This window comes from Bactrocera oleae, chromosome 5 (assembly GCF_042242935.1).
Source record: "Bactrocera oleae isolate idBacOlea1 chromosome 5, idBacOlea1, whole genome shotgun sequence".
In the NCBI taxonomy this organism is placed as follows: domain Eukaryota; kingdom Metazoa; phylum Arthropoda; class Insecta; order Diptera; family Tephritidae; genus Bactrocera; species Bactrocera oleae.
Genome location: NC_091539.1, coordinates 73,138,937 through 73,152,562, shown reverse-complemented (window position 1 = coordinate 73,152,562; position 13,626 = coordinate 73,138,937). Strand labels below are relative to the sequence as shown.

Below are 13,626 nucleotides of genomic sequence, written 5' to 3'. Positions count from 1 at the left end.
CGTGCAGCTCCTAAATCGACAAAGTTGACTGTGGAATAAATCGAAAATAAAATGAAATATTTCAAATATGTATATTTTAAAAACTTTTTGTACACTTTTATCTAAAATAAACATAAATAAAAGGAATAGATTAGCATTTATCCACATATTCTCAAGTCCAGTGCGCAAAATTCGGCCAACTCCGAAAGCTAAACGCCAATGTCCACAGCTGATATCAGTTAGAAGTGTCTAAATAATTTGTGCAAAGATTTAAGTGAAGAATACGTAGTTTTTACTACATAGATACATGCATACATCCTATATTTTTTAAACTGATTTAAGTGCAATTAGCCTCAAAAGGGAAAATTTAACAACGACTATAGGGCAGTGTCCCCAGGCACGTAAACATACGATCAAAAATGTGGTAGCACTTGGTCCGAGCACATAATTATCCACCTGTGCTGTCTCTAAACATCCCTAAACTCCATTTCTAACCATTGCTACATAATCATAATATTGTACTGAAATTGCGGAGAATAGCAACAGTGACACTGTGAGTGATAATTTTTCTTATGTTGACATCAATAGTTATGTTTTACAAAAAATACAAACGGTTTGCATTCGGTGTGTCTAGAAATTTGATTCCGAGTATTTTTGTTAAATGCACCATAAACCTATATATATGTACATGTTTATTTATTATGTTAAAGCTAATGTATACGTATGTTTTATGTGGCTTGACAGAGCCGAATATAACTGCATTTGTATGCACGAAATTGCACTCAACGTCGCATCACTTCATTGATAACCGTTCATAGGACTGACGTTACTATTTCCTTTTCCACTAATATTGCAACGGTCGTATTTTATCATCGATCTAACAAATCCGTTTGAATTCAACATTTAATTGTAACAAATATATGTGTGTATATGTATCTCGGTATATATTGTAGTTTCGGGTTACTTGAGCAACAACACCACAAAAAAAAACAAAAAAAGCCTTTCCAACGCCAACGTAAATACCCTTCCACTAACAACGCGGTGGCACAGTTTTAAAATGTAATCTGTTATGATAACCTTAATTTCGATAAAATAGTAATGTCTTCTGTCTAGTTGCGTATTCTATGAGATCGACAGTTTCAATTGTCCCGTTCAAGCGTGTGCACTTATACTCAAAACGAATTTTATTCAAGTAAAAAGGTAGAGCTTCACAATGACAACCAAATCTAAGACTCAACAGGAGAAGCACAAAATGTCCGAGATTGATGAAAATATTTCGAAAATTTTTGATATAAAAAAGGTAAATCACTATTAATCGATACAAATGATTTGTATATTAATATAGGTATACTTGTATTAATACATAAAACACTAAGGCTTAAACCAAAAATTAACAACTACGTATAATACAATATATGGCTTATGTATATATGCACATTAAACTATTGCATTACACTTTCTTGATAAGATGTAGAATAATTCAAAAATATATATTTGTTTAGCATACATTTTGTCTTTCTTTCTCTTTAACATGCTTATTTTGTCTATATTGAAATATTTCAGTTATTTGATCATATACTTTCAACTCTAAGCCTGCTTAACTCCATTGATTGATACTGATATTATTATAATTCGGTTATCTTACCAATTTCAATAAAAGTTTTTAACAGTTGTGAACTAATGAACTATAACTACTATATACAAACTGATGGTGTTTTTATACTCTTGCAACATGTTGCTAGAGTATAATAGTTTTCTTTACCTAACTGTTACTTGTAACACCAAAAACTAATCGAGATAGATATAGAGTTACGTACATATGTATATAAATGATCAGGATGATGTGGCGAGTGGAAATCCGGATATCTATCTGTCAGTCCGTCCGTGCAAGCTGTAACTTGAGAAAAAATTGAGATATCGTCATGAAACTTTGTACACGTATTTTTTGGTCGAATTGGAATGGCGAGTAGATTGGCGAAATCGGATCACTGCCACGCCCACAAACCACCATCAATCGAAAACTTATAAATTGCCATAACTAATCTGCAAATTAAAATACAAGACTGTAATTTGGTACAACGAATCGTAGTGGCATCTGTGGTTTGGCCTTATCTTATATCCCTTATACAAGTATTATCAATTTCTATCTTCTGGTTGACGTTTTGCACATCAACTAATAACAATATATTAAATTTAGCCTCTTTTGTTAAGCTTATGTCATATATTTATACAAGTATATGTCATTTGAGAATGATTTTAATTAAATTTTCGCTGACGGGAAGTAAAATATAATTTATAACTAATTGAGTCTATCACCTATAATATAACTTATTAAACTTCTGACAACACCTGAAGGTATTTCCCGGCTTTGATCCCGGCAAGTTGCAAGAGTATGAATTGCTCGGTTACACCCGAACTTATCCCTTCCTTACTTGTATATTTTATTATTTTCACCATTAAGTACATATTTGGTCACATTGCGAATTCTACAAACGTGCTGATAGATAAACATATCATAAATTCATACATACATACTTATTTAAATAAAAAACTAAGTCTCTAAAAAATTGTAGCGCTTGGGTAAAGGAGCATATGGCATTGTGTGGAAAGCATTGGATAAGCGTACAAACGAAACGGTAGCAGTTAAGAAAATTTTCGACGCATTTCGCGACGAAACTGATGCGCAACGAACTTTTCGTGAAATTGTTTTTCTGAAGGCATTTCGTAATCATCCCAATGTCATACGATTACTAACTGTATATAGGTTAGTATACAATTCCACTACACACGTCCCCAGGCTTCATATGCCAAAAATAATCTCTTTGTCATCCTTAAATAAATATGCGTAATAGAGCTTCTCAATTACATATGTCTTTAATTGGAACTTTCAGAGCGTCGAATAATTTAGACATATACCTCATTTTTGAATATATGGAAAGTGATTTGCATAACATCATTAAGAAGGGCACTATTTTAAAGGATATTCATAAAAGATATGTGATGTACCAATTAATTAATGCTATTAAGTATATACATTCCGGAAATGTGATACATAGGGACCTGAAGCCAAGCAACGTACTCATAGATAGTAAATGCAGGTGACTGAGACATTTTCACAACTCTAACTATTTCTATATCCCTGTTTGTTATTGTAGATGTAAATTGGCCGATTTCGGGCTAGCGCGCTCTGTTTCGAATCGGCCAATGCGAGACGGTAACGATATGACTAGTGATCACGCCATCGAGCCCATACTCACAGATTATGTCGCTACACGTTGGTATAGAGCTCCAGAAATTCTTGTCGCTAGTAAAAGGTATTTTCTGTTATTTATTTGAAAACTATCGTTCGCACTGGCAGTATATTTTTATTGTAAAAGATATACTAAAGGGATCGATATGTGGAGCTTGGGTTGCATACTTGGTGAAATGATACGAGGAAAGCCATTGTTTCAAGGCAGCAGTACTGTCAATCAAGTAAGTAGCGTATATTTGCATAATAATATAATTTATATATATACGTTTAATAGATAGAAAGGATAGTAACAGCTCTGCCAGAAATAACAGATCACGACGTTAAAGCAGTAGGAGCTGGTTTCGGATCGGTACTTCTTAGCAAACAGATTTCACGTGAAAGGTGCATTTGAAATAAAAAATACACAGTACAAATGTTTATGTACATTGCATATTTTTTTCATTTGACTGTGTGCTTAACAGGAAAACATCATTAAATGAAATGATGTCTGATGCTCCAGAAGATGCTTTAAATATGGTCAAATCATTATTAGTCTTAGATCCCTTGGCTCGGCTTACAGCAAAACAAGCCCTGGGCCATCCATATGTAGAAAAGTAAGGTGGTCTGAAAGACCAATTTATCCTTTAAACCGATTTTTTATAAAACAGGTATCTCTTTTAAAAACACCAAAGATTTCGCAACTCTATACCAGAAATTGAATTGAGTGTGGATATTTTGCCACCATTCCGCGATGATGTGCGTCTAACTGTACCTGAATATCGGTCAAAGTTATATGAAATTGTTCAACATAACAACGAAAAACCAGACAAACGGCAAACGACAACAATTGTTAAGAGTTTCAACATAAATCAAAAGTAAGTAACGCCAAAATTGCTTGAATACATATGTTTACCTAACTAGATATCTCGTTATATGTACAGAGATCACAAGATTTCAACACCCTACGACAAGACTGATACATTAAAGAAACCTCATAAGACTAAGCAAGGCAAAATCTCAGAGGACAAATATATTTCAAAAGATAAGTATTTAACTCGACCGGAAAAACACGAAAGCGAAACACAACCATCTATCAGCGTGCCCAGTATAAACGGTAAACCCACTAAAAAATTAACTACCATATCTCCTAATGCTAAACGCAAGTCCGGCAAAACACATTCTAAATACTTTGCACAGCAAACAGTAGAAGTTGTAAAAGATAAGAAGCACTTAAAAGTACATGGAAGCTATGATGATCATTTTCCCGTAAATGTTATTGACAAACGGCATTCCATAGATGCTGGCTACACTAGTCTCCCAGATGGTAAATTGGGTATAGGAGGACAATTGGGAGATTTAGTAGGTAGACAGACTACATCCCCCAGTGGGGCACTAAAAAAAGTGGATAGCACTCGCCGACAACACCGTAGCTCGTCGTTGATATGTAAAGGTGAACAAAAGAGCAAACCAGAGCAATCAACTCACCTTCTTCAGTATCAACAAAATAAATATTCTAGCCAGCAAAAATTAGAATGCCGGCAGCAAGATAGCAGTTTTGCTTATCCAGATATCGACTATGAACAATCTTACATAGAAGTTCAGGATCCATACAACAATGACAGCGCGCCATTTTTAAAGAAGTCTTCATATGTTCGGAACTCAAAATCGGACGTAACGAATACCATTGTCAGTGGTCTGACGAAGTCTACTGAAAACATAGTCAGAGGAAATGATCGATTATGTTATGAAAAACGATTGAAAAAATTAGAGGAAGAAATAGAAAAATACAAGAAAGAAGTAAAGTCTTTTTGTAAAGAAACATTTAGTTATACGCATCAAAAATCGCCACAAAAGCATAATAAGGGCAATAGTCAGATTCAAAGTCAAATTCGTAATAACCTTCGAAACGCAACTAATAATCAAATACAGCATACTCGTCCCCATACTCTGCAACAGGCATACCTCGAACCAACGAAATCCGATGTCAAAAACAATAGACATCAACAGCAAATACAACAAAATGTGTGCAATACAAAACAAAATCCCTATTATGATCTGCTTGCCAAGGTAACTCGTGATTTTGGAAGTAAAAATGGCATTAATTCAGCGATTTTTAATGGTACTCTCAACGTTGGAGCTGTACCTATAGTTACAGCTGAAAACGAAGGGGAGGAATATATTGTAGACCGATCGACGAAAATGTCGAATAAAGACGTATTGATAGATAACAAACATCCGTCGTTTCAAGTACACTCTAACATATCAAAAATTCATCAGTCGCATCAACAGCCTACACACAATATTCACCGCAACGGCAGACCGATGTCGAAATTCATAGCGCGACCACCCCAAAATAGTAGCCACTTAACGAAGCACACATTAACAAATTGTCAATGATATTGATTTTACTATTCTATGCTAGAATAACTGCCATTTTATCTAAGTTATTAAATGAGAGTTTTTATGTACGTGTAATGGCAACTGCCTATACATACCTATATGTACTAACCTGTATATATCCAATTAAAATATATTTGTATGAGTGTGTATATTCACTGAATATTTTAAAGAACTACATATGTATATTGATCATTTTTTATCTTTTCTTATTAAAGGTCTTATTATCTTTTGATACAGATCATGAGTAAAGTAAACATAACAATTATGTATAAAGATTTTGAAGAATCAAGCAAGGCAGGTGAAAAGGAAGGGTGAATTTGGTTCGGCTTCTAAGAAATTTTACAAACATCATTAAATACTCCTGCGAGTTAAAAAAATTATAGGCAAATGTGATCATCTTCACATAATTTGTTAAGATATTTAAGATAAGTAATGTAGGTATAAAGTCACCTTGAACAACAAACAACATTATATTATGTATGTATGTGTATGGAGCAATGTATTGTAATTCAGGGACCGATTACAATAATTTTTGGTACGGAAATACAGTATGTTCAAGATACTACGATAATTTTTTTTAAAAGGGTTTTATCCTGGTAAATATTGATCTTACAAAATAACCAAATTAACGAAAATGTGGTAATTACATTAGATATGAAGATGCGGAACCGAATTTATGTTTTTTTAGCTCCAGACCACACTGTTATCGTGAAAATGTGTCCCTTAATTTCAGTAAATTTTCGGAATAGTCGGACATATGTACGGAGATTTTCAAATTCGGTATATGGCTTTCTGTAAATTTTAATAATCGGCTTTCTGCAGCATCCTGTTGCCAACTAATTTTCAATTAAAGCATCTAACCATGGCTATTATCCGCTTTCACTTCAAGTCATTTAGTAATACGGTAAAGGTTATGTTCACACGAAATTTTTGTAGTTTTTTAAATTAGTACATAAAACTACACATATCCCTACTTTGAGCATCATTTGTCTGCCGTTAGTTTAACTTAACTATTATATTCTGTGCACAAACACTTTTTCTAATTAAGTTAGTATTTGTTTTTTGAATTTGAAAAGTTTTTATTTTAGAAATAAACGATTAATCCTCGAGAAGTGGGGCCTTTCCCAATGCGGTCTTTAATATTCGGTTGTAACGTCAATATTATTAACATAACACAGACATTGACCGATATATTCGGCATAAAATCTGTTAGATTAACGATACTAATTTTTTGTAGTATATGTGATTTAAAGGTCATACATCCGGAACCCAACTCGTCTCGTCATCCTGATCTTTCTGGTATAAATAACCACTCTTAAACCCCGCTATCTATCGGCCAGAATGAATTTTCACGATTGTGTTTTGGAAAACCCTACTTTATGACAAACAATTATTAGATTGACACAAAGCACTAAATGATGATCGAAGGGTCATCGAAAACTTGCCTCATGCGCGTCGTCTATTCACATCTCTTAATGACGATAACATCGAAAAAGTTAAAGAAACAGTGCTTGAAAATCTTCATGGTGAAGATAGCAGAGATCTCAAAACCTCTTATGGATCGACTGAACATATTTTGTTTAATGTTTTGGGCATGAAACACGTTAATGAAAGACTCGTACCCAGAGACCTGAATCTTTTACAAAATCGACGCTATTTGACGACTGTCCGCAAAAAAAATGATTGGCAACGAAGCTGAGGGCCCTATATTCATCAAACGCCTTGGCCTGATAAAATCCGGGTCCGTTCCGCTTACGTAGACCCGAATGTCGTGGAAACGGTTTATCAAACACATCATTACTGCTGACGAGAAATGGATTTATATATGACGTCGGAGCTATCAACCAATCTAGCAAATGGCGCTCCAAAATTGAGCTGAAACCAAAAAAGCCAAAATCCAAAAAACCGAAAAAACCATACCAGAAGGGTATGGAAAATTAAATTAAGCGTTGGCCGACTTGCGCATTTTTTAATTCAAAAATTTGGAATTAAAAATTACTTTTTCATTTTTTAATCCCGATGTTGGTCCAAGACGTTTGGGATTAAAAATCGAAAATATTACTTTTTGATCTGAATGAACGCGAAAAAATGGTAAATAAAAGCCAAATTTTTTTTAATATTCTCAAGATTAAAATGTTTGTTTTATTTTTCAATAGGGTGGTTGGGATTTATTTGGGATTTATTTTTATTTTTTAATCCGGTATGCGGGATGAAACTTAAATGCTTATTTATTAAAACACACATATAAGTATAAATTTTTCTATATAATATGTAATACATAAAAAATCTTTGGTTATGTAATTAACATTTAATGTTTTTTTATAATACGGCTATAAGAGTAAAAACGCAACTAAAATATAAATGTATTATTCGCGTTTACAAATTAAAATTCGACTTTCAATATTTATCATTTATTTGAAATTGGCTTTGTATCATTTGTAGTTTACTAAAATCTTGCTAAACATACAGGTGTAATTTATGTTTTACGTTTCTGATCCGCTTGTTGTTGAGGTAATTCCTCCTGCAATTGTAAAATATGATCTACTGGCTGTGGTTTGCCATCCTCACCAATACGACATGGTTGTACCACTCCCGTTTTGTGTAATTTGTCCATTAGATTTACAAGCTGCATGGCCTCATATTGCTTCTGCTCCTCAGACATACCTTCGAGAGGACTCTTTTTCGGAGCCTCATAACATCCAATAACCGGATTGATGTTATGTTGTACTTGTTTATACTCCTCTGTATCGCTGTCCTCGCTATCTGAAGAATAATCAGTGTTTTCGACGTGCCGACCCCCTAGGAGACCACGCTTTGCAAATAAGCCAGCAGCGTTACCGTACCCTGTATGTTTTATCATGCGAGATACATTTTCTTTACAGCACACAAAAAGTAACTCTGTAGATAAATCACGCAACATCATTTCTGGTAAAGTTAAAAACCGACATAAGTGATTTCGTAGTTCATTTCCCACTTCGGGTCGTGTATAAACATTCCGTAATGGGGGTAATACTACACTTCTGATATAGTGTCGCAAAATCTTATCACTTCGTGCACACTTGACTAGCAATGTTAGAACTGGAGAAATTAGCTCATTAGATGTTGCAGCTTTTTCCTGTTCATCTAATATCACTTTTAAATACCTCGTAATTATTTCTAATGCACGTACATTGTATCCTTCATAAATTAATATAGAAGATGTGGCTGGACCACCTGATTCACTCTTCATTATCAACTCTGTCAAACAACTACCAGAAATGTTTGTCAAAAGGTTGATGGCGTGCATAATTATGCTACGCTCTCGCTCATTCCTTAGATCACCGAAATTCAATAGCAACTTTCGTAGGACACCAGTTAAATGTCGACTCTGAATTTCATTTTCATTTGGGCTTCTGTCAGAATTTGTAGTAATATTAAACATTACTTTTAGCATCTCACATAATAAATCCATATGCTCATCACTAGCATCTTTTTCTACAAGTTTTTCATCAAGCCATTCAGTCATGTAAGCGACTCCATTTAAATCAATTTGTACACGTGTACGTGTTGCTGGCTCCATTGCTGTTATCAAAAATAACAATTTCATATCAAAATATTCAACTGAAGGTGGATGTTGTACAGATGATGCGATCCGCTTTAGAATAGCATCTGTTATGTTAGATTTTACGCATTGGCGACGGCGATCTGCACATTGGTATACTAAATTACACAGACATTTAAGAGACTCAACTACAACTCGGGTTGTGCTACCACTCCAATGTACATTAACATTTTGAACTGCTAATCCGTCTGAATCAATGTCAATCATACTCGACTCACAACCAGTTGGCTCGGTATCATCAGACACTTCTACAGCTTCAGGATGCTCCAAGTGAGCTAATTTAAGAAGACAAGATACATCTTCTTCTAAATCTTCTGTTTGTAAACTACATTTGTCTCTTGTGAGGATACGGACACTATTTAAAGTTAGATCATGCAAGTCCTGTAAGCTATCATCATTAAGTATGTCGAAGAGTGCACGCCACATAGCATGCCAGCGCCCATCTACATGGAAAGCCGAAAAATTGAAAAGGTCATCATTCTAAACAGTTAAAATAATAATAAAAAAAAATATTGACATGAGAGTTTTGTTTTTGTATGGAATTTAATTTAGATTTTATACTCTATATACATACATATAATCATATCTATCATTATTTGTACTTACTTTTGAATTAAATTCGGTCAATATAGATTTAATCTGACTGAAGTTTTTGCTACGCAATTCCTCTAATTTGTGTTCTTCCATTAAAATTTATTGTTTAACAAGATAAAGGAAAAACTTTAAAACGTTTCCCACTAAAGCCAAACAAATGCATTCACTGTGGCATAGCGATGGCAAACTCGTTTCCGATTCTACTCGATAGTCGAGTTTTCTCATCAAATAATCGGTTTTTCGGAGTCGACCTTCCGAAAACGATCAAGCATCGATTCTTGACACTCGATTTTACGTTTAGGTGACTAGTTTGACCTAGTTCCACGTACCATTAAATATTTATTTATTTCCAGTAGTATATATTTACAATATATTCGTTAAACTTACTTTTAAATTAAATTCAAAATTATTTTTTAACTAGCGGCTAGCGCCGTGTGGACTTATTTTAAAAATATGTGCACAGCAGCTGAAATAGGTTGCTTTAGTTGCGAACTAAATTCGCGGCTGATTATTTGTGAGATCTATTCAAGATTTAATTTATGAAGTTTTTAACCAAAATTATTTATAAAAAATTTTAATTTCTATGTGATATGCTGGGCATATTGTTCGCTTATACAGAAAATTAAGTTGTTCTCAATTATATTTGTGCTTTTTATAATAAATTTGAATTGCGAAAACCCAACTTTATGATCTTCTAATGAATTTTATTATTTCATCGTAGAGAGAAAATATTTACTTTAGGCATTGTTGATATGCATTGTGACACATTTAATACGAGGATATATATACGTAATAATAACAATGTAACGAAAATAAGGAAAGGGGTCGGCTCCGCATAGTAGAATCTTTGCAGAGTTACTTTTTGATAGCAATGCTAATATAATTGAAGATGTAGACATTCTGATATATTTTGAAAACTGCTTGAATGCCTTTGATCTTATATACGAATGTCAATTTCTCTGTGTATGTAAATAATAAATTTGACGTTTCTTTACAAATATTTTCAGCCACATGTTTTTGTCAAATTTTATTTGTGGAAGTTTTTAAAGCATTTAAAAGGCTTTAAATATTTTCTAGTAAACAATACATTTAAGAAGCAAATAAAGAATGGAAGTGGAAAATATAAATGGTGATAATTTTTTACCGCCTTCCATGTCTAAAAGGGCACCAAAGCGATCTGCAGATTATAACACAGCGATACCCGTTGACGAGGAGTCTCCGTTGCAGGAAACAAAGCAAAGACTCCAAGCACCGCGTGTAAAACGACAAAAAAGTGATACTAGGAAAATTTCGGTTCCACCACACAGGTATTATCTCCGTATAATATATTTAATTCGAAACTGACACCGAAATATGTTAGATACTCATCTCTTAAAGAACACTGGATGAAAATTTTCACTCCAGTTGTCGAACATATGAAGTTACAAATAAGATTTAATATGAAAGCGAAACAAGTAAGTATGTTGATCAAACAACGGTTGAAACTTGGTCTAATAAATCCGTTACCATTTTTCAAGAATAATATTTTCAAGCAACTTGAATGTAATGTTTTTTATTCATCCAGGTAGAGTTGAGAATTTCCGAAGAAACACCTGACATATCTAATCTGCAAAAAGGTGCTGATTTTGTTAAAGCATTCCTTTGTGGATTCGAAGTGGATGACGCGTTGGCGTTGCTTCGTTTAGAAGATTTATTTGTAGAAACATTCGAAGTAAAGGATGTAAAAACTCTTCGTGGTGATCATTTGAGTCGTGCAATAGGACGTTTGGCAGGAAAAGGAGGACGTACAAAATTCACTATAGAAAATGTTACAAAAACTCGCATTGTTTTGGCTGACAGCAAAATTCACATCTTAGGGAGCTATCAAAATATTCAACTAGCACGGAGAGCCATTTGTAATCTTATTCTGGGTTCACCCCCAAGTAAAGTATACGGGAACCTCCGCTCAGTGGCTAGTCGGCTGTCTGAACGTATGTGAAACAAAAGTTAATCAATTATTATTACCTTGGTAATACTTATATGATTCATCATTTGCTAAGATATGGAATATCAAATATTTATTTTTATTTCATGTTTATAACTTTGTAAAAATAAGAAGAAGAAGCATAAATAAAGTTACAGATGCCAACACCATAATAATACACATTTTCCGGTTTTTTCTTTGATATATTTCAGCACGTTGCAATTGCCGAAGCCCTTCAGATACCCTTGTCTGCGTTTGCTCGACATTGTAATCAATACGATCCAATATAGTACCCTGTTCTTGTACCATTTGACTAAGATCTTTAAATATATCATTAAGATCATAAATAGATTTTACGATTTTGGTGACTTCTTCGTCGCGATTAATTGCGAAGCGAGTATTTTCTTCTTCAAAAAGCAGGAGTTGCTGTTTAGTCATGCGATTCGATATAGGACGTTGAAAATCTTCATCTATTTGTTGAGAAGAATCATCATCATATAAATAGCTACGTTTGTTACTAGATTTATTATTATTTAATACAGAGGAAACGGGTTGTAGAAAGTTATCAAATGTATCTACGAAATTATCGTGATCATCTGTAGTACCCGGAACTAAGTCAATGTTTGTGAAATCATCATTTTCAAAATATTTTTGTGAACGTTCTTCTCTAGAATTCAGTTGACGTACGTAAATACTTTGACTGTTACGAAATTTAAAGGTCAATTCTTGCAATTGAAGTAGCAAACAAGTTACAACATTTTCTGTTAACCGCTGTTCCATCTTAGTTCCTATACCAAGACTTGATCGAATACATTGTATATGTCGGTGAGTGGATGTGATCAGTTTTGAAATTTCCTGGCTAAGGTTTTCTATTTCTTTTTCTTCCTCAAAATTTTCATCGAAAGCAGGTTGCAACAGGTGTCTTGCATGTAATGAACCTAATTCATCAAGTTTTGGCTTTATTCTAGAAATTGTTGGAAATTAAAATAACTACACCAATAATAAAATATACGTATACGAATACTTAGATAAAGTGTATTGTGCTTCCTCTAGCTTATCAATCCACAAGGGAGGAGTACCGTAGTCATCCCGCATTTCTAAACCTTCCTCTGCATCGCGGATTGAATTATTAATTAAACGTTCTGCATCTTCCGTCGACTATCCATAAAAGAAAATTATTAACACACACTTTAATTTACTATTAAATATACATACTCTGCTTTCAGAATACAAATTTCGATGTTTGGATGCATTATTGCGCATTATCACAAAAACCTCAGTTAGGTTACGCGAAGTCATATTGTTTTTATCAGAATTAAAACATAAATTATTTTAAAAATATGATCGCATATGTATATCCAATATCAATAATTTTGTTTCACTTTCACTAATTTTTCATCCATATGTTAATGTATACGGTTTATTTGCTGTTTCCGCAGGCAATATTTTACATTCTCTGGTATTACTATTAATAGAGTTACTAATATCATTGGAGACGACAATATATAGCAGGCAATACAACCCGATATAATTATTCCGTTAACTTTTTCTGACATTGACTTGTAACTTTGGTAGTTTGATACGTATGTCGTGCACATATGTATACTATATGAATAGCAAAATTTCAAAATTGTAATAATTATTGTCTATGAAGAGGAGGAGTTGGATAAGAAAGTATCGTGTTAATTATTTATATAACCCTGACGTTACACGATCAAGAAATTGCTTTCAAGTTGCAATACACTCACACTTTTCTACTACCGCACTCTCACTTTTCGAACGAGAAGGTCGTCTTGATATCAAATTTCTTAATCAAGTCGAGTGGCAAGTTAACTTAAGTTTGAACAGCTGATCACA

General features: G+C 33.6%; 4 protein-coding genes across 8 annotated transcripts; 2 read left to right on the top strand and 2 right to left on the bottom strand.

The window, feature by feature from the left end:
- On the top strand, positions 1–5,786 carry Erk7 (Extracellularly regulated kinase 7). Of its 4 annotated transcripts, none has more exons than XM_036365269.2 (11): positions 1–532; positions 933–1,038; positions 1,093–1,279; positions 2,553–2,743; positions 2,871–3,077; positions 3,135–3,293; positions 3,357–3,453; positions 3,507–3,613; positions 3,694–3,825; positions 3,904–4,086; positions 4,153–5,786. In XM_036365269.2, the coding sequence occupies exons 3-11, from the start codon at positions 1,193–1,195 to the stop codon at positions 5,606–5,608; spliced, it is 2,619 nt and encodes an 872-aa protein (XP_036221162.2). In that variant the 5' UTR covers positions 1–532; positions 933–1,038; positions 1,093–1,192; the 3' UTR covers positions 5,609–5,786. The 4 variants fall into 4 exon arrangements, with proteins under 4 accessions (XP_036221162.2, XP_014086079.2, XP_014086080.2 ...); XM_014230604.3 differs by having other exon boundaries at positions 724–1,038; XM_014230605.3 differs by lacking the exon at positions 933–1,038.
- Positions 5,787–8,006: 2,220 nt separating this feature from the next.
- ric8a (ric8 guanine nucleotide exchange factor A) lies at positions 8,007–10,007 on the bottom strand. 2 transcript variants are annotated; one of them, XM_014230547.3, is made up of 2 exons: positions 9,819–10,007; positions 8,007–9,692 (listed from the first exon to the last, which is right to left on the bottom strand). In XM_014230547.3, the coding sequence occupies exons 1-2, from the start codon at positions 9,897–9,899 to the stop codon at positions 8,088–8,090; spliced, it is 1,686 nt and encodes a 561-aa protein (XP_014086022.3). In that variant the 5' UTR covers positions 9,900–10,007; the 3' UTR covers positions 8,007–8,087. The 2 variants fall into 2 exon arrangements, with proteins under 2 accessions (XP_014086022.3, XP_014086023.3); XM_014230548.3 differs by having other exon boundaries at positions 8,007–9,655; positions 9,819–9,964.
- Positions 10,008–10,913: 906 nt separating this feature from the next.
- On the top strand, positions 10,914–11,949 carry l(1)G0004 (lethal (1) G0004). The gene is made up of 3 exons (XM_014230551.3): positions 10,914–11,113; positions 11,167–11,260; positions 11,371–11,949. The coding sequence occupies exons 1-3, from the start codon at positions 10,914–10,916 to the stop codon at positions 11,782–11,784; spliced, it is 708 nt and encodes a 235-aa protein (XP_014086026.1). The 3' UTR covers positions 11,785–11,949.
- Syx16 (syntaxin 16) lies at positions 11,849–13,435 on the bottom strand. Its single transcript, XM_014230549.3, has 3 exons — positions 12,985–13,435; positions 12,794–12,927; positions 11,849–12,733 (listed from the first exon to the last, which is right to left on the bottom strand). The coding sequence occupies exons 1-3, from the start codon at positions 13,066–13,068 to the stop codon at positions 11,881–11,883; spliced, it is 1,071 nt and encodes a 356-aa protein (XP_014086024.1). The 5' UTR covers positions 13,069–13,435; the 3' UTR covers positions 11,849–11,880.
- Between the last annotated feature and the right edge of the window lie 191 nt (positions 13,436–13,626).